Source organism: Somniosus microcephalus, chromosome 12 (genome assembly GCF_052327205.1).
Source record: "Somniosus microcephalus isolate GS21.2 chromosome 12, FLI_Smic_1.0, whole genome shotgun sequence".
In the NCBI taxonomy this organism is placed as follows: domain Eukaryota; kingdom Metazoa; phylum Chordata; class Chondrichthyes; order Squaliformes; family Somniosidae; genus Somniosus; species Somniosus microcephalus.
Genome location: NC_140998.1, coordinates 53,410,795 through 53,429,852, shown reverse-complemented (window position 1 = coordinate 53,429,852; position 19,058 = coordinate 53,410,795). Strand labels below are relative to the sequence as shown.

Sequence of the window (19,058 nt, the reverse complement as noted above, 5' to 3'; positions counted from 1 at the left end):
TGTCATGTGAGCTCAGCTTGCTGCCACGCAATCTCAGACTGTTCTCATGCAGGCTCAGCTTGCTGGAAGGAACCACTGGCGAAAACATTCAGGGCCACGGTCACCTTGAGGGTCACTGGCAGAGCCGTTTTCATCCTGCTCTGTGGCTGCAGGTCTGGTTCCAAGAGGTGGCAGAGTTCTGTGACCACCTCCTTGGTGAAGCAGAGCCGCTGAACACACTGCTCCTAGTTTAGGTGTAGGTAGGAGAAGTGCTCCCTGAAGACCCTAGGTGGGTAAGGCCTCCTGCTGAGAGTCCTCTTCCCGCTTCTCCTCTTCCCTCTGTGAGCAGCTTGTCTTTTTTGCTGCCTCTGCACCATCTCCCTGTCATGCTGCAGCGCAAGGGGGACTGCAACTAGAGCCCCCATGACTGAGAGCAGAACCTTCCAGTACTAGCCAACACCTTCCCAACATCCAGCTGCACGCTTTAACAACTTTTGACGTCTCTTACAGCAACCCAGTACAGGAAACTCTCGTTTAAACGGCACCTAAATATCCGGAATGCTCTATTAACCGGCAAAATTCATACTCCGAAAACAACACCTCAATAACCGGAAATGTTGCCGAGTCCGAGTCCGAGTCCGAGTCTCCCGCGGTGGCCGAGTTAGTCAGTGGGGGTAGTTCTCCAAACTGCCACTACTCGGCTTCTTGGCGCTGTCGGAAGTCCAATTACTGTATACTGCACATTTCTTGATTTTTTTAAATTTTTGCTTGTTTAAAAATAGCCTCGGTAGATAACCCTCTCCATCATCCAGAATTTTAATCAACCGGCACCATCCGGTCCCGTCGGTGCCAGATACCAAAGAGTTTCCTGTATTCATACAAACTCTGGAAGAGCCAGTACAAAAGCAATAATCAACTTCTCTGCAAGTTGGATGTATGCCTTTCAGTAGCGTTGGTGGTGGGGTCCTTCGTGCAGCTGACCGCAGGTTCAGCTGTGCTTGTTTAGGAGAGGGCGTTGAATGGAGCGGCGACGTTGAAAATGGCAGGTCGTGCGCCTAATCAGCATCACACGCTGACTGATGTCACGATCTGCTTACTCTGCATAGTGCCAGCGCATGCATGTACCACCTGCGCTATCACCCTCACCAAGATGGCGAACAGCGCGGGCTGTGCCGCAGGTGGCTGGTAGCGAGGCAGATGCCATTTTTTTTTTTAAACGGCCATAACTACCGCCATTAAGGTGCCAAATTTCATCGCCTAAGTGTCCGAAGCTCAGCTTGGGGTCAAATAGGATGTTGAGGTTGCCAAAAGTTGGCATCAACCTGAGATAGTGGCTGGGGAAGGGGATGGAATCGATGGCAAGGGTATAGAATTTACAAACATATACAACAAGCCTATCAGAGTTAACATAGTTTTCATCACTTAAGATAAAATCCTTTTCCCGTCCCTGCCAGGTTTCTTTAGTCGCCTATTCACGGACTGATGAAGAACGCCCTCGTTGCCTCAGTTTATTGACCTGTGCTCAGATCCTGACTCAGTTAAGCAAAAACAAGCCAATTCCATCTGTCGACCAAGGGACAACCTGGCTTTCTAAGGTTTGTAATAATGCTTGAAGTATCACTCATTAAGGTTACAGCGTTTCAAAAATAAATAAATTGCATCATTATAAAAAGGCCCTGCTAGTGTAGGATTTGATTCCAGAATAATAGCCTTTCAACTTAGACTATCTATTTAATTTAGATTAAAATGTATTGCTTCATCAGTCGGTTGTTAATCTGCTTTAATTAAGCAGTTTTGTAAATAAAATTAATTGCGATACTCTAATAAACTGTATCATCTACAGTAATAATACATGTATCTGAGATTAACAAGGTAATACTGGCCTAACACGCATCAAGAAATCTACAGCAACCTAATTCTTATTACCATCAATTATGTGTCACTTATTCATATGATCAGTTCATTACAAAGCAGCTAGATGTTTTGACCAGGGAGTAAAACAAAATGTTTTTGGAATTATTGCCATTTGCATCTATACATGTTAGTTTAGATTGTGATAAATAAAAAGGTAAGTAAGTCATAACATACCTACTTCCTTTTATATTTTGAGTTGAGTTTTGTTTGCAGATTACTACATTAAATTTAGATGGACAGAATCTTTCACGACTCACTAATCTAGAGAAGCTGGTGAATTTGCGCTGGGCTTCGTTTAACAACAACATCATTCGTAGACTTGAAGGCTTGGATCACTGCCTCCAACTTGAAGAACTTTCTCTGGAAGACAACTTTATTACTAAACTTGAAGGTAGTAGTTGGATTTTCACAGAATGTAATTTTTTTTCAGATTTTAGGTTTCTTTCCCTCTCTTAAGACCATGTCTAACCAATTTGATTGAATTTTTCGAGGGGGTGACTATGTGTGTGGATGAGGGTAGGTAGTGCAGTTGATGTAGTCTACATGGACTTCAGTAAGGCTTTTGACAAAGTTCAGCATGGGAGACTGGTCAAGAAGGTAAGAGCCCATGGGGTCAAGGGCAATTTGGCACATTGGACCCAAAATTGGCTTAGTGGCAGGAGGCAGAGGGTGATGGTCGAAGGTTGTTTTTGTGACTGGAAGTCTGTGTCCAGTGGTGTACCGCAGGGATCGGTGCTGGGTCCTTTGCTGTTTGTAGTGTACATTAATGATTTAGATATGAATGTAGGAGGTATGATCAGTAAGTTCGCAGATGACATGAAAATTGGTGGAGTGGTAAATAGCGAGGAGGGAAGCCTCAGGCTACAGGACGATCTAGACGGGTTGGTCAGATGGGCAGAACAGTGGCAAATGGAATTTAACCCTGAAAAGTGTGAGGTGATGCATTTTGGGAGGACTAACAAGGCAAGGGAATACACAATGAATGGTAGGACCCTAGGAAGCACAGAGGATTGGAGGGACCTTGGTGTGCATGTACACAGATCCTTGAAGGCAGCAGGACAGGTAGATAAGGTGGTTAAAAAGGCATATGGGATACTTGCCTTCATTAGCCGAGGCATAGAATATAAGAGCAGGGAGGTTATGATGGAACTGTACAAAACGCTAGTTAGGCCACAGCTGGAATACTGTGTGCAGTTCTGGCCGCTACACTATAGGAAGGATGTGATTGCATTGGAGAGGGTGCAGAGGAGATTCACCAGGATGTTAACTGGGCTGGAGCATGTCAGCTATGAGGAGAGACTGGACAGGCTGGGGTTGTTTTCCTTAGAGCAGAGAAGGCAGAGGGGGGACCTGATTGAGGTGTACAAAATTATGAGGGGCATAGATAGGGTAGATAGAAAGGAACTTTTCCCCTTAGTAGAGGGGTCAATAACCAGGGGGCATAGTTTCAAGGTAAGGGGCAGGAGGTTTAGAGGGGATTTGAGGAGAAACTTTTTCACCCAGAGGGTGGTTGGAATCTGGAACTCACTGCCTGAAAGGGTGGTAGAGGCAGGAACCCTCACAATATTCAAGAAGCATTTAGATGAGCACTTGAAACGCCATAGCATACAAGGCTACGGACCAAGTGCTGGAAAATGGGATTAGAATAGATGGGGCTTGATAGCCGGCGCAGACACGATGGGCCGAAGGGCCTCTTTCTGTGCTGTATAACTCTATGACTCTATGAACTGTACCACTCGGCAAACCGAACTTTACAATTCCAACAAAACTAGCAGCTTTTATGCTCAATAATGTAAGAGGTTTGGCAAGCAACCAAATGTGTCAAGACACGCATTTCTGCAGTTCAAGAATAACCCTTCACCTCTTTCACAGACATGCACACACAGTCAGCTAAGAGAACTTGAAACTAGCTGTAGGTTGCCGATTGGAAGTGGATATGACACTGTTTTCTACTGAGACATGCAGTGCGATGTGAATACCGGCTGTTCCTTCTGCTAGTGGTGTGATGTTCAATTGCACAAGCAGAGTGATGGATCTAACCTAACCACAGATCTTCAATGCCATTTACCCTGAGCTCATCACTAGCTCCTTGAACCAAAAGATCATAAAACCATAGAATATTACAGCACAAAAACAAACCATTCAGCCTATCAAGTCTGAGTAAGTGTTTTTCTCCACATGCGTCATCGACTCTAATTCCACTCCCCATCTTTCCTTGTGTATTTCCTTTTTGCATCAGGTATGAAAAGGCCAAGTTATCTCAAATCAAATATGCAGTATGGTTTCCATAGTGTTTGCAGGTAATTTACTGAGCCAAGAAAAGTCTGAAATTCAGTTGCACTTCAAATGCCCTTTTACTTATCTGGAATTTTGTTTAACGTTCCATTTCAGTATCAATGTGCCGGTACAAAAAAAAATCACAATGCATGAATGAGTATGACACTGTAAGTCACTGCCGCCAAGTTAGTGGTACACGGGTATGATACATTTACTGAATGCCATACTTCTACAAAGGAATTACATAGAGTCTATAGCACAGAAACAGGCCATTCTGCCCAACTGACCTGAGCCGGCGTTTATGCTCCACACGAGCCTCCTGCCACCCCTTTTCATCTAACCCTATCAGCAGATCCTTCTATTCCTTTCTCCCTAATGTGATTATCTAGCTTCCCCTTAAATGTATCTATGCTATTTGCCTCAACTACTCCTTGTGGCAGCGCATTCCACATTCTTACCACTCTTTGGGTAAAGAAGTTTCTCCTGAATTCCAGTGCATCTATATCCTTTTTATAATTTGAAGACCAGAACTATACATAGTACTACCAAGTTTGGTCTAACCATGGTTTTATACAAGTTTAACATAACTTCTCTTTTTAAATCTATCCCTCTAAAAATGAACCCCAGTGCATGTTTTTTTAATGGCCTTATTAACCTGCGTCGCTCTTCAAACAAAACATGAAGAACTGCTTTTGCATTCATAAAACCTTTGTGAATTGGCTCCATAAAGATTGTACCTTATTAGTCAATTGTTATCCTCATTGGCTTAGAGGTAACACTCTTGTCTCTGAGTTAGAAGGTCATGGGTTTGAAGTCCCATCCAGAACATGAGCACATAATCTGGGCTGACATTGCATTGTTGAAGGTGCTGTCTTTTGGATGAGACGTCGAACCTACAGCCTGTACAGGTGTCACTATTTAAAGAGCAGGAGCGTTCTCCTGGTATCCTGGCCAATAATTATTCCTAAACCAACATCACCAAAACAGATTATTTGGTAATTTATTTGATGGCTGTTTATGGGACCTTGCTATGTGCAAATTAGCCAACTCATTTGCCAACATAGCAATAATGACTGTTTCAAAAGTAATTAATTGGCTGTGAAGTACTTTGGGGACGTGAAAGGTGCTGTATAAATCTTTCTTAGTCTCTGCCAAATTTTTTTTTTGTTTTGTTTTTAATAGGGATTTCAAAGCTGACCAAGCTGACTCGATTGAATCTTGGTAATAATCAATTGAAAAATTTGGAAGATTCTGGTTTAGATAAGTTAATGCATCTCCACTATCTGTCACTAGAATGCAACAAAATTTGTTCACTACGCAGTTTGCAGAAAATCTACACCCTAATAGAACTCTGTTTGGGAAACAACCTCATACAGAACAACTGTGAGATCTACAATTTAAAGGTAAATAGAATTTATACTTTAATAGACGATTTACAGCACAGAAGAAAGCCATTTGACCCACTACACCTGAATTCTCTGAAAGAGCTATCCACTCAATCCCATTACTCAGCCTTTTTTCCTTAATCTTTTAAAATTTGCTTTCAAATAATGTGAAATGTTGCATTTTGGAAGGAAGAAGGAGGAGAGGCAATATAAACAAAGTGGTACAATTTTAAAGATGGTGCAGGAACAGAAAACCCAGGGGTTTACATAGAGAAGTCTTTGAAAGTGGCAAGACAAGTTGATAAGGCTCTTCAAAAAGCATACGGGGTCCTTGGCTTTATAAACAGAGTACAAAAGCAAGGAAGTTATACTTAACCTTTATAAATGACTGGTTAGGCTTCAGCTGGAGTGTTGTGTCCAATTCTGGGCACCACACTTTAGGAAAGACGTCAAGGCTTTGGAGAGGGTCCAGAGAAGATTTACTAGAATAGTATCAGGGGTGCGGGACTGCAATTACATGGAGAGACTAGAGAATTTGGGATTGTTCTCCTTACAGCAGAGAAGGTTAAGGAGGCATTTAATTGAGGCGTTCAAAATCATGAAGGGCTTTGATAGAGTAAATATAGAGAAAATGTTTCTACTGGCAGAAGAGTCAGTAACCAGAGGACACAGATTTAAGGTAATTGGAAAAAGAGAGCTGAGATGAGGAGAAATTTACTTATGCAGTGAGTTACTATGATCTGGAATGCACTGCCTGAAAGGGTGGTGACAGCAGATTTAATATTAACTTTCAAAAGGGATTTGGATGAATTCTTGAAAGGGAGAAAACTGCAGGGCTATGGGGAAAGAGCAGGGGAGTGGGAATAATTAGATAATCAAAGAGCCAGTATAGACACGATGGACCAAATGGCCTCCTTCTATGCTGTAAGATTCTATGATTTATGCACTTTTAAAAGTTATTATTGTTTCAGTTTTGATTATTGTTTCTTGTAGGGCATTCCATAACGTAACAACATTACGGCCCGATTTTCTGGTAGCCGTCGGGCGGCTTTTCATGCGGCCGGGGGCCGAAAATCGCCGAAAAAGCGGGTCGCGACCAACCCCCCCCCCCACCTGATTCCCCACCCCGTCCGACTTTCGGACCGCCGTTTCTCCGCGACCCGATTCAGTCCTGCCCGCCGCTGGCGGGACTGGCCGTCGGAACACTAATTACCACTTATTTCCATGTTTAAGCCGACTTTCAGGGGCCATTGCGATTTTGTGGGGTTCCCCACGCTAAACACGCCTGCGGGAAACCCCGCTGATGAAACCTGGCGTGAAGCTTACCGGCTTGCTTGCTGTCAGCTGCAGCTCATTCGGGAAAGCTGCGATTTAAAGGGACAGCATTTGTTTGGTGAAGGACCTTGTTGCTGCAGGCTTGGGGCTACTTCTTCAAGGCTTAGGCACAGCTATGGAAGGTTGGAGCCTCACACACTTCTCCAATGCAATCTCCTGGGAAGCCCCTCTCGCCACCCTCACTCAGCGCTTCCTCAGCGGAGGCATCAACGAGACGCATGGGATGCCTTTTTTTCCTTCCCTTCTTGCCATTAGAGGATCTCCAGCAGCAGAGGCGGCAGCAGCAGAACCAAGAACAACAGGATGAGCACCAGGAGCACCAGGCTGCTGCTCACTCACCTGAAACTGCACAGGCCAGAAGGGGCCAGCGCTTGGAAGTGGCTTGAGAGCACCTTGCTGCGCCTTAGGGGGCCATCGGGACCCGTTTCTGCACTGGCAGTCCTACTCAGAAGGACTTCCATGAAGGTCTGGTTTCTCTGTTCAATAGATGGCCAACGCTGCTCAAGAGATGTCATTCGCTTATGAGCACTCACCATGTTTTCCGTACCCTGGCGAGTTATCTCCTCCATGGAGGTTGCCAACCTTTCCATGGTGATGCGTTCATGCGCCAATGACTCCACAAAGGCTCTGCCATGGTCGCTATGGACTCCTCCATTCGCTCCACACTCGCAGCGACCCTGGAGACAAAACCTACCAGAGACTCCTGCATCTGTGCATGGAGATCCATCACCTCTTCTCTTGCGGATAGACCCAGAGGCAGAGGGTCGACATGCAGCGCAGCTGAGCTGAGCTGGCAGAGTCCTGCGCCCTCCGACAAGGACTCTCCACTGCTGTCCCTGTCTCCAGAATCTGCTGAGGCTCACTTGTGAGCTGTGAAGCACTAGGTGACAACACTACTCTATGTCCCGAAGGTCCCCCCGAGGTGTGAGTGTCTGCGCTGGTGCTGGGTGCGCTTACTTCTGCTGACGCTGCGCCCTCAGAGGTTGGAGCTTCCTCTGAGGAGTCTGGCTGCACAGCCTCTTCCTTCTCCACAGTGGGGATGGGGGCTCTGGATGGTCCTGTGGGGGAGTAGAGGAAGAAGTTAGAGATGTGATGCCAAGGTTACATGCACATTCGAGTTGACATCTGCTGACACCTGCATCCATGCAGCCTTGGTCTCAGTGGGAGGCCTCTTCCTCCCTGACCTAGGGAAGAGGACCTCCCTGTGGGCCCTAACCTCATCCAAAAATACCTGCAGTGAAGCTTCGTCGAATTTGGAGGCAGCTCGGGGTCTGGCACTGGCCACTGCTGCTGCAGGCTCCTCTGCCATCCTGCATGGTTCGTTTGGAAGCCTTCAGAGGATGCAGTGCTTGCTCTGGACCTTGAAAGCACCACGAATGATGACATCATACTGTGGGGCTTTCTGACTAGAAATGGACAATTAGCAAGGCTGCCCACATGGTGGAAATTAATTGGCCACTTGAGGGAAAATTGCGTGGAGCTGGCTGACATTTTTTTGTGTCAGAACCCCACAATCGGGGGAATCCGACCATTTCCCACACAAGCCATAAAATCGGGCCTTACGTATTTGTAGAAGACCATTTCGGATCTTTTAACTTGCGACATGCTTTGGTTTCTTTAATGAATTTTATATGTTTTTAGGGAATGGAGAACCTTGTCATAGTGGACTTGTATGGAAACCCATTGGTCTGTAAACAGGAACATTACCGTCTCTTCGTCATCTATCACCTGCCTGCGTTGAGGGCCCTTGATGGAAATGTAGTGGTCAGTCTGTGCTCACATGCCATAAAAATGTTTTCTTTATTATTATAGTGCAAATCAAAAGTACTTTATAACACTCACATAGCTGTCTGCCTTGATTAGCCAACAGATTTAGCTACAGAGCAGGCTAAGACGGTCTCAGATTTGATTTTCCAGTCTGCACTGAGCTACTGAATCTCATTGGGTGAGGATTGGATGTGGCTGTTAAGTCCCTGTGGTCACATGAATAGTCGTGAGGTACTGGAGTGCAAACAACACTCATGGAACTGTACCACACCAAAGAGTTGATGCCTTCAAGAAAAAATTAGTGATGCAAAAACACTCATTTAGCTCATAAAATGTGGAAATTCAATTCTTGTTTCCTTTTTAGTTATGATATGCTAGTTCAATGGCCCGTATTTTCCGATCGCAGGCCTCCCGCGGGCAGAGGCCTGCGATCTGGAAAAATCTACGCCCTTCCCTGAGGGCTCCCGGAACGCACACGCTTCTGCTCCTGGGCCTCTCCAAACTCCAACTGCACAGGGCCCACGTATCCCAGGGGCGCATGTAGTTCACAGCGTCCCTGGGATCACGTGGGCCATGGGGAGCCAATCACAGAAGGGAATCTCCCTTGATTCACTTGACAGGAAGACCTGTCAAATATATGAATGGAGATCACCCCAAAAACATAGTAAAACTTTAAATAAATGTTTTTTTAAATCACATTTTTAAAATGACTTGAAATTACAATAAATAAAAAAAATTTAAACAAAAATTTAATTTTTTGAAAAAAATAATTAAAGTTTTTTACGGGGCTAAAAATAAACTTACCTTTTTTAAAGTATTTTTAAATGACAACTCTGAATTTTTTTTTTTTTAACTTTTTCAACTCTTATCTTGGTAAAAGCAGGCCTTACACCTGCTTTTATCAGGTGTAAGAATTGTAAGGGTTTTCTGCGGGCGGAGGGTCTCCAAAAAGCGGAACTATCCGCCTGCAGAGGCCCTTCTCTAGGGCAGCCGGACGATCTGTCAATACCATTCTTGACAGATCGGAAATGCCGGTTTTCAGCACATGCGCTGTGCATGCCTGACACCGGCATTTCCGATGTCCCTATAGGTGGGTACACAGCGCATACCTACCCGTATGGATCGGACTATCTGGGCCAATAAGTTTGAAAAATACATGATTTCTCCATAATGGCAAAGATGTGTTTTTGATTAGTACTAATTTCCCCTCGAATACAAAACTAAGACACACAGATGCAAAATCAGTATCTGGAGGAAAACAATCAGGCAGTCAGTACTGTGTTCCTATAAAAATGTTTTGGGAACTAAATGGAAAAAGAGTTATTAGGTCAAACATAAAGAGAACAATTTTTTTAAATTGTAGAAATGCAAAAATTAAAAGCTAAAGGGGGTTAAATTGGATAAGACCCAAAAACGGGCACAGGGATCGAGGTGCGCAATTAACCTGCACCCGTTTATTGTGTTGCAGGCAGCATGGTAAATTTGTGCTGCCTACTGTTTTACATAATTGCTGCATGCAGCCAGTGCTACCCGCGCTGTTCATTGGCTGCATGCATCAACAGGGGGCCCGATATTGCAAGTGGCTAGCGCTACTTAAAGGCAGCCTGCACCTCTTGAAGGCGGGTGCATTTTGGCTGCAGAAGAGGTGGGAGTCCTTTGTGAACTGAATCTGCACTGTAAAAGATTGAAGAATGGCTGAACATGTGAGACAGCGTGCACCAAGGTTTTTTGATAATGTACTGGAGGCCTTGGTGGAAGAGGTGGAAAGGAGGACAGATGTCCTGTATTCGCAGGGAGGTAGGATGCCCTTCAGGCACATGCTCATAAGGCAGTGGGAAGAACAACTGTTTTTCTGGTTTCTTTACATTTATTTAATTTCATAATATCCAGAAATCAGTTATTGTATGTGGAATATTACTATTTCACAGGTGGTTTTCCAGTAACCTTTTCAAGCATCAGGAATTACACTCTAAAAGCACAATCAGCTTTTATACTACAGGAAACTTTGTGCTATCCAGCACCGACAGGACTGAGCTGTTGCCGTTCCCTCAAAACTGCCGGACACTCCAGCTCTAATGTTGAAGCATACGGAGGTTTTCATCTCCGTATCTGACAACAAACACTGTTGCTTAGCAACAGCTTCTAAACAGTCGGCTGCAGCTGCAAGCGTCTCTAGCTGAAGCTGTTGCTATAGCTACAGACCTTGCAGTGCCTGACTGGGAGAAAAAAAAGCAACAAAAAGAAAAAAAACGGCTCCTGATTTTTGCTGGTGGCTCGAGCTTGCCGGACATTTAGCCTCCGGATAACACAAAGTTTCCTGTATTTAGCAGTAATGGGCCGGATTTTGCTCGCAGCGGCAAAGGAACGACTTTCGCCGTTCACCTTGTGTACAGTTGCCCACAGAATTTTTGCGGGCTTATCAGCGGAGACTTCCAATCATCTGCCATCTGTTTCTGTTTGGCGCCCTCTACAAGGGTTCTGTGGCACCTGTGAACAGGGCAAGCAACAGTGAGTCTCTTCAACTAATTTGATTGATGTATCCTCACTGAGACATGCAGAGTCTAAACTAGGAAGTAAAAAACAGGAAATCTAAATTATTTAAAATCATGTACAGGAAGCAAAATAAAGGTTGGTAAATACAGATGGGTTTAAGGGAGAGAGATAAAAGAGACAACAGAAAAAGTAAAATCAAAATAATTTTTTTTTAAATTTGCAACATTAATTTTCTTCTGAGGGAATGAGACTCCACATTTGTAAAATTAATTTTCAGGGCCAGAGAGGTTGTTCAGCAGTAATTATCACTTATTACGCTGTTAAAATCTCACTTGCTCCCTAGCAGCCCTAACTTTTTCAGCCATTTTTAGTGTGGAACTCATGGGCAAGTACCCCAAGTTCCCGCCATTAGAGTGATTTCAATGCCGAGTCTATTGGCGAGGACTGCAACAGCGCACCCTGTGGAGGAGCAGGGTATCTCTGACAGCAACTTCTGGATTTCCACGTTTAACTGCACATGTGCGGTCAGAGTTACCTTGTAATAATGGCGAGCGCTGATATCCTTGCTGTTATTACAGCAAAATCCAGGCCATTGTCTAAACTAATAATTCAGTTTAAATGTTGAGTAGTGTAAATTAATTCAGGATATGACCGCATATCTCATGACTAGTTGTGACTGGTATCCTTTAACTCAAAGCTGAACACTAGTGGCGCTTCTAACTATTTCTTAAATTTTTAAAATATGGCATACAAACTTTCACAACAACCATTATAATAACTGGAATAAAGCAGAAGAGTTCAAATTTACTATAAAATTTAATGGATATTTGCAGTTTTTACCATGCATTGTTCACGATGAGTCGAGAATACACTGATTTATAGCAATATAAGGGTGTTGTGCCCACGTAGCATAAAAATAAATTAAATATATTTATCAGGACCACTGATATATTGAGATTGCATAAAGTCAATTAGTTTTTAATAGCTTCTGGCTTTTTTCCAGTGTTTTGGGGATCAAGTTCCATGATCTTGTCAAGTTGTCTGTGAAAACTGTAAATCAGTGGCCTTAATTGTTATATATTTCTTTACCTATATATTTAGTTTTTGCTTGTTAAATGTTTTAAAATCCAGGATATACAAAGATTGTGGGCAACATATACCAGCTTAGAGGTAGGGATGTGGGAGTTAGCAGTAATGGAGGAGCGGTAGGGCTTATATAGGTGCTAGGCTTTGGTAACATTAGAGTATAGTTTTGCCATTTCTAAGGAGCATTCCGGGGTGGATTGCAAGGTTTGATATACTGGGCAAGTGACCTACAATATAAAATTCTATATTGCAACAATTAGACTCTGTGGACTTAAAAGATCACAACTCCTCCTTAGGAGAATAATACATGGTATAACACTCCTACACTTACCAAACATCTTATCATTTGATTTACTGTGAGCTCTGCAATGGGACATCCGCTAGTAATATATTAAAAACTAGTATGCAAGCATGCATTTTTCACTTTGGCAACACAAGTTCTTATAGGAAAATTATTGCAGACATTTGCTTAAATTTTGTATTCATAAAACAGCAACAAATCAAAACTACTGTATATGCATTGAGGAAGATCTACAAAGCAGATACTGAACCAAATCACTAAAAAATATTTAAAACATTTTTGCAGGCATCTTTTTTGTTCTTCAGCCTGGTATTGTGTGTTGCAAATAAGGTTTGTAACATAATAATAGAATTAAAAATTACATATTTCACAATATAATCAAACATGCCTGTAAAAGGTTTTTTTTGTGTTTAGTGTACCTTCATTAACATTTTTACTTGAGAGTCTCTGCCTCTCTAAAGAGTTATGCCATTCAGATATTTATTTAATATGATAGAATTTTATATTGAGTTTGAAAGTGATTTAGTTAAATCCAAAACTAGGGTCTTAAATCTAAACAATGCAAACTATGTAGATATGAGGGGCGAGTTGGCTAAGGTAGATTGGGAAACTACATTAAAAGGTATGACGGTAGACAAACAATGGCTAGCATTTAAAGAATTAATACATAATTTACAACAAATATACATGCGTTTAAGGCACAAAAACCCCACAGGAAAAGTGGTCCAACTGTGGCTAACAAGAGAAGTTAAAGATAGTATTAGATCAAAGGAAGAGGCTTATAAGGTTGCCAAAAAGAATAGTAAGCCAGAGGATTAGGAGGATTTTAGAAGTCAGCAAAGGAAGACCAAGAAATTGATAAAGAAAGGGAAAATAGAATGAGAGTAAACTAGCGAGAGACACAAAAACAGTCTGTAAAAGCTTCTATATGTATGTAAAAAGGAAAAGATTAGCGAAGTAAATGTGGGTTCCTTACAGGCTGAGCCAGGAGAGTTATAATGGGGAATAAGGAAATGGAAGAGAAATTAAACAAATACTTTGGCCGCGATTTTATTAATGGAGGCGGTTGGGTGCGGGTCAGGTGATTTCCGGCTTCCCGTCCTGCCCCCAGCTGCATCCGGCCCACAGATGTGATTTTGCCTTGATTGACCTTGTTAAGCCCGCCCTGCGGGCTTGCCTGCCAATTAACAGGAAGCAGGTCAGATGGCGTCATTTGATGACGCGTCATCTGCCGGTTTCCTTAAAGGGACCACACAGAATTTTATTTTGACAGTTGATTTCTCAGTGTTTGACAGCATTGAGGTGCTGAAAACACTGGCAATCACTGCACAAAGGTGACCTCTTGCACCCAGGTTCTCCAATGACTCCCTCCATAGGCTGGAATAGATGGCAGTTGCAGGTGAGGTGACAGAAGTGATCTGTCACTGGTGAGAGAGGTTCTCCCAATGAGGTGGCACTGGACATGGATTTAAAAACTTGTAACCTAAAGAAATCTGTAAATGTATTAAAAATGCAGTACCCAACATCATCTTTCCTCTGAGACTCACCTGTGCAACATTGGATCCTTCACACCTCTTCTGCAGCTGTCATCAATCCAGAAACATTACAGCAGACTCACAACACGTCACACATACCTGGCGTGGTGTCCGGATGTCGGGAAACCCGAGCCAGAAGCAGCAAAATTCAAAAATAGGCTGACGACTACTGGCAAGTACCTGTTAATAAGCAGGTAATTGCCTTTAATCCACTTCCCGCCGCTAGGTGTCAGGTCCATTCGCAAATCAGGGACCCAACACTTGGGAAAGCTGTTTGGAGGCGGGTTGATGGTGGGATTGCAACCTACCATCAATCAAAATGATTTTAACCTATGACCTGCTTCCAAACCTGCCATCTTAGCACCGGCAAAATTGCGGCCATTGTGTCTGTCTTCATGGAAGAAGACGCAAAATACTTCCCGGAAATAGTGGAGAACCAAGGGTCTAGTGAGAATGAGAAACTGAAAGAAATTAGTATTAGTAAAAAATAGTAGTGCAGAAATTAATGGGACTGAAAGTCGATAAATCCCCTGGACCTGATGGCATTTGATAAGGTGCCACACAAGAGGTTATTAAACAAAATTAGGGCTCATGGGATTGGGGGTAATATACTAGCATGGATTGAGGATTGGTTAACGGACAGAAAACAGAGGGTAGGAACAAACGGATCATTTTCAGATTGGTAGGCTGTAACTAGTGGTGTACCGCAAGGATCAATGCTTGGGCTCAGCTATTCACAATCTATATCAATGATTTGGATGAGGGGACCAAATGTAATATATCCAAGTTTGCTGATGATACAAAGCTGGGTGGGAATGTAAGTTGTGAAGAGGATGCAAAGAGGCTTCAAGGGGCTATAGACAAGCTAAGTGAGTGGGTAAGAACATGGCAAATGGAATATAACGTGGAGAAATGTGATGTTCTCCACTTTGGTAGGAATAATAGAAAAGCAGAGTATTTTTTAAATGGTGAGAAATTGGGAAATGTTGGTGTTCAGAGGGACCTGGGTGTCCTTGTACACTAATCACTGAAAGTTAACATGCAGTACAGCAAACAATTAGGAAAGCAAATAGTATGTTGGCCTTTATTACAAGAAGATTTGAGTATAAGAGTAAAGACGTCTTACTACAATTATATAGGGTCCTGGCGAGACCACACCTGGAATATTGTGTACAGTTTTGGTCTCCTTACCTAAGGAAGGATATACTTTGCCATAGAGGGAGTGCACCAAAGGTTCACCAGACTGGTTCCTGGGATGGGGGGGATTGTCCTATGAGGAGAGATTGAGTAGACTAGGCCTATATTCTCTAGAGTTTAGAAGAATGAGCGGTGATCTCATTGAAACATACTAAATTCTTACAGGGCTTGACAGGGTAGATGCAGGGACGATATTTCCCTTGGCTGGGAAGTCTAGAACCAGGGGTCACAGTCTCAGAATAAGGGGTCAGCCATTTAAGACTGAGATGAGGAGAAATTTCATCACTCAGAGGGTGGTGAATCTTTGGAATTCTCTACCCAAGAGGGCTGTGGAGGCTCAGTCGTTGAGTATATTCAAGTCAGAGATCGATAGATTTTTGTCTATTAAGGGAATCAAGGGATATGGGAATAGTGCAGGAAAGTGGAGTTACGGTAGAAGATCAGCCATGATCTTATTGAATGGCGGAGCAGACTAGAGGGGCCAACTGGCCTATTTCTGCTCCTATTTCTTATTTGCCTAGATGCAATGGGTAAAGCAAACACACATTATTTTTCAGTAATCCAGTATTTTTCAGAGTCAAAATTAAAGGTTTAAGACTCACTCCAAGAATTGATCACATAGATTAGGCTGACACTTCGGTTGATTTATTCTCCGAGGTACTGTCTTTTGGATGAGATATTAAACAGAGGCCCCATCTGCCTGTTCAGGTGAACGTCAAAAATCAGAAAGGTCAGGAAATTCTTGGAAGGATGTGGGTCAAGACACTCACTTAGCCAACAACCAAAAGAGATTAACTGCTTATTAATTTCATTTGTGTTTGTGGGAGCTTCCTGTGCCCAAATTGGCTGCCCGATAACAGTGACTGCACTTCAAAAATAATTCATTAGATGTGAGCTGTTTTGGGACATCCTGACGACATGATGAGGCACTATATAAAAGCAAGTTATTTCTTTTTCTTTATATTATTATCCACATTCAGTTGTCATAATTTTCCGACTATAAATACTATTTGGTTATTGCGCAATCACCTCAACATTGAATCCTTTCAGGAGAGACTGAGTTATTTTGTACATAGTAGTATAATCTTCCCGCTATATTACCATTTGATTATTCTTTCCTACCACTTCAAACCCCAATGAATTGGTTGTTAGCCTGGTCCTACTTTGGCTTTTTTACTGGTCTGAACCTGACAGTCATGGTCTCATAGGAGTCTGGACATGAAGTGAATTGTATCACTGGCCATAAAATCAAAATGTTACAATTTCAATCCTTTCTTCAAACTGTCATAACTGCCTGTTACAAATTTAGGGTCTTGTCATAGATATTGTCTCAGGTACAGCAATGCTAGTCACTCCAGTAAGTGGTCTGAGCATCTTGCATTTAGGAATGTGTCTGTACTGCCTAATATATAACTTAAGATAGATTGTACAACCCAGAGTTGTAACCCCCTTGTGGTCTGAACTGGATATTCACATCTTTCACATGTTCCCCCATGTGTGCTTCTGCAATCTTTTTGAAGGTGGGCCAAGAAAATGCTTGGTAAGACGGGACCAATTATGATTCATTTAAGCTGCTTTTTTTCCACAACAAGTGACATACAAAGCAACAGTTATGATCGAACTTAGTTCAATCAGTGCAATTTGCCTTCATGCAATAATATAAAATAATGAATACAGTATACCTCCCCGCATCTGTTGGTCTTCTTGCTTGATATAAACAAAGTAACTTCCAACTGTCCTCCTGCATTCTAAAGTCATGAGCCCTGAAAGTTTTCTTTCTAAGAACGCTGACTGACTGCCTGTATCTCTGGGTCTGTTTTTTTTTAAAATCTCCTTGTGTCACAATCAAAGAGGAGAGGCTATGCCAGATAAACCTGCCGAGAGACAGGAACCAGGGACCGACCTCCCAATACAATGGGTGTGAGGTGCTTAGCAATTACCAAGGAAGGCTAATGAATTATTGTTTACAGTTTTTTTGGAAAACAACTTCAAAAGTCTAGCTCATCAGCTTTTAAACCACCTTTTTGTTTCAGTGTTCTTTTAAAACGTCTGTGAATACACTGTGATTTAAGACACAACCGTTACATGTAACTCTTGAATTAACAGCTCACTCCTACCATTACAGTAGCAATTCAACTGTGAAAATTAGAATTTAGCTACGACCCTATATCCTGGAACAATTTTCTATCCCAGACCCCCGTGCTTGCTGCAGGACCAGTTCTCCCATGAAACACCTTGCACTGGGATTGAGTGGGGGAGGGTGGGAATGTGGTGAAAATAGGAATGTAGCCACAGGCCTAAGTGGCATGCTCAAATTTCTAGGCTATTGTATATTAAATTAATTGTGTATATTTATAAATGAAAAATTAGCAGTTATTTGCAGCATTTTACATTTGAAACCTCATTCGCATCCGAGTACGGTTAGGGCCATATAAAAGCATTACCTCAGGTTTTGTATTTGTATGCAGGAACCAGCAGAATCTGAAAATGCAAAAGATGTGTTTGGTGGTAGACTCACCTCTGACATGGTTACAGAGAGACTGGGACATTCAAACTTTTCAGAGCTCTTAAAGTTGGATATGCCAGAATCTGCAATCAGGTAATGTATATTGATATTGGTGCGAATAGTGAAGCTTTGAGTCAAAATAGGAATGCTTTTTCTTTGTCTTGCTGAAATCCTCCTTGTGGTAGGACAGCTATACATTTATGCCATAGTTGTGGTCTTTCAAGTCAAGTTGTTACATACATCAAGTTTTGAACTTTCTCAACCATACCAGCCCAAAAGTGCTGTGATGAACAGGAGATCTGCCACAATTCAAATCGTATAAAGTGTATATATTTTGTCTATTTATGAAATATGGTTGGCAATTTTAAATTTGTTTTCCCCATCTGGAGAGGATACACATTGCTGCAGAATGTCACATTAACGATATTATTCTTCTGCAAATATGTCTTAATTGTAAAATAAATAGAAACCACGGACTGTTTACATTGTTGGCTGGCCTTCCTCCTTGCACCCTCCGTAAACTTGAGCTCATCCAAAACTCTGCTGCTCGTATCCTAATTCGCACCAAGTCCCGTTCACCCATCACTTCTGTGCTCGCTGACCCACATTGGCTCCCAGTCCGGCAACACCTCAACTTTAAAATTCTCATCATTGTTTTCAAATCTCTCCATAGCATCAACCCTTCCTATCTCTGTAACCCCCTCCAGCCCTACAACTCTCCGAGATCTAGCCCTCCTCCAATTCTGGCCTCTAGCGCATCCGTGATTTTTATCACTACCTAGGCCCTAAGCTCTGGGATTCCCTCCCTAAACCTCCCTGCCTCTCTACCTCACTCACCTCATTTAAGATGCTCCTTAAAACCTACCTCTTTGACCAAGCTTTTGGTCACCTGTCCTAATATCTCCTTATGTGGCTCGGTGTCAAATTTTGTTTGATAACGCTCTTGTGAAGCGCCTCAGGATGTTTTACTATGTTAAATAAATAAATGCAAGTTGTTCTGAAATCGAGACAGTGTGCTGCAGAGCACATGCAAATGGACAACTATCTCACATCTGAATGGAGTTCAGGAGATCATTATGCCAATTTGATAAATTTGGTTCAATGATGGAAGGTACCTTTTTTGTTTTCTGTAACATGGTTTTCAACTTCAAAGGTTCCAAGAGTTTTATCCCAGGCAGCATCAGTTATTTGACCATTGTACTACAGCCTTTGTGGAGCTGGTGTGTAGAGACTCTAGTAGTAGATGAAACCTCCGTATAAGTTTAACAGGTCCTGCTCCAGGT

The 19,058-nt window shown here is 42.6% G+C and overlaps 1 protein-coding gene across 3 annotated transcripts in view; it reads left to right on the top strand.

The window, feature by feature from the left end:
- The window catches only part of lrrc9 (leucine rich repeat containing 9), a 225,406-nt gene that overhangs the window by 166,628 nt on the left and 39,720 nt on the right, over nt 1-19,058 (top strand). For all 3 annotated transcript variants that reach the window (XR_015080189.1, XM_086002874.1, XM_086002873.1), the window contains exons 21-25: nt 1,434-1,574; nt 2,107-2,284; nt 5,353-5,573; nt 8,532-8,654; nt 17,738-17,868. Coding sequence is in view for 2 of the 3 variants with exons in the window: in XM_086002874.1 (XP_085859000.1) it covers nt 1,434-1,574; nt 2,107-2,284; nt 5,353-5,573; nt 8,532-8,654; nt 17,738-17,868 (794 nt within the window). In the remaining variant the exon portion in view is untranslated. The remainder of the gene's footprint in view (nt 1-1,433; nt 1,575-2,106; nt 2,285-5,352; nt 5,574-8,531; nt 8,655-17,737; nt 17,869-19,058) is intronic.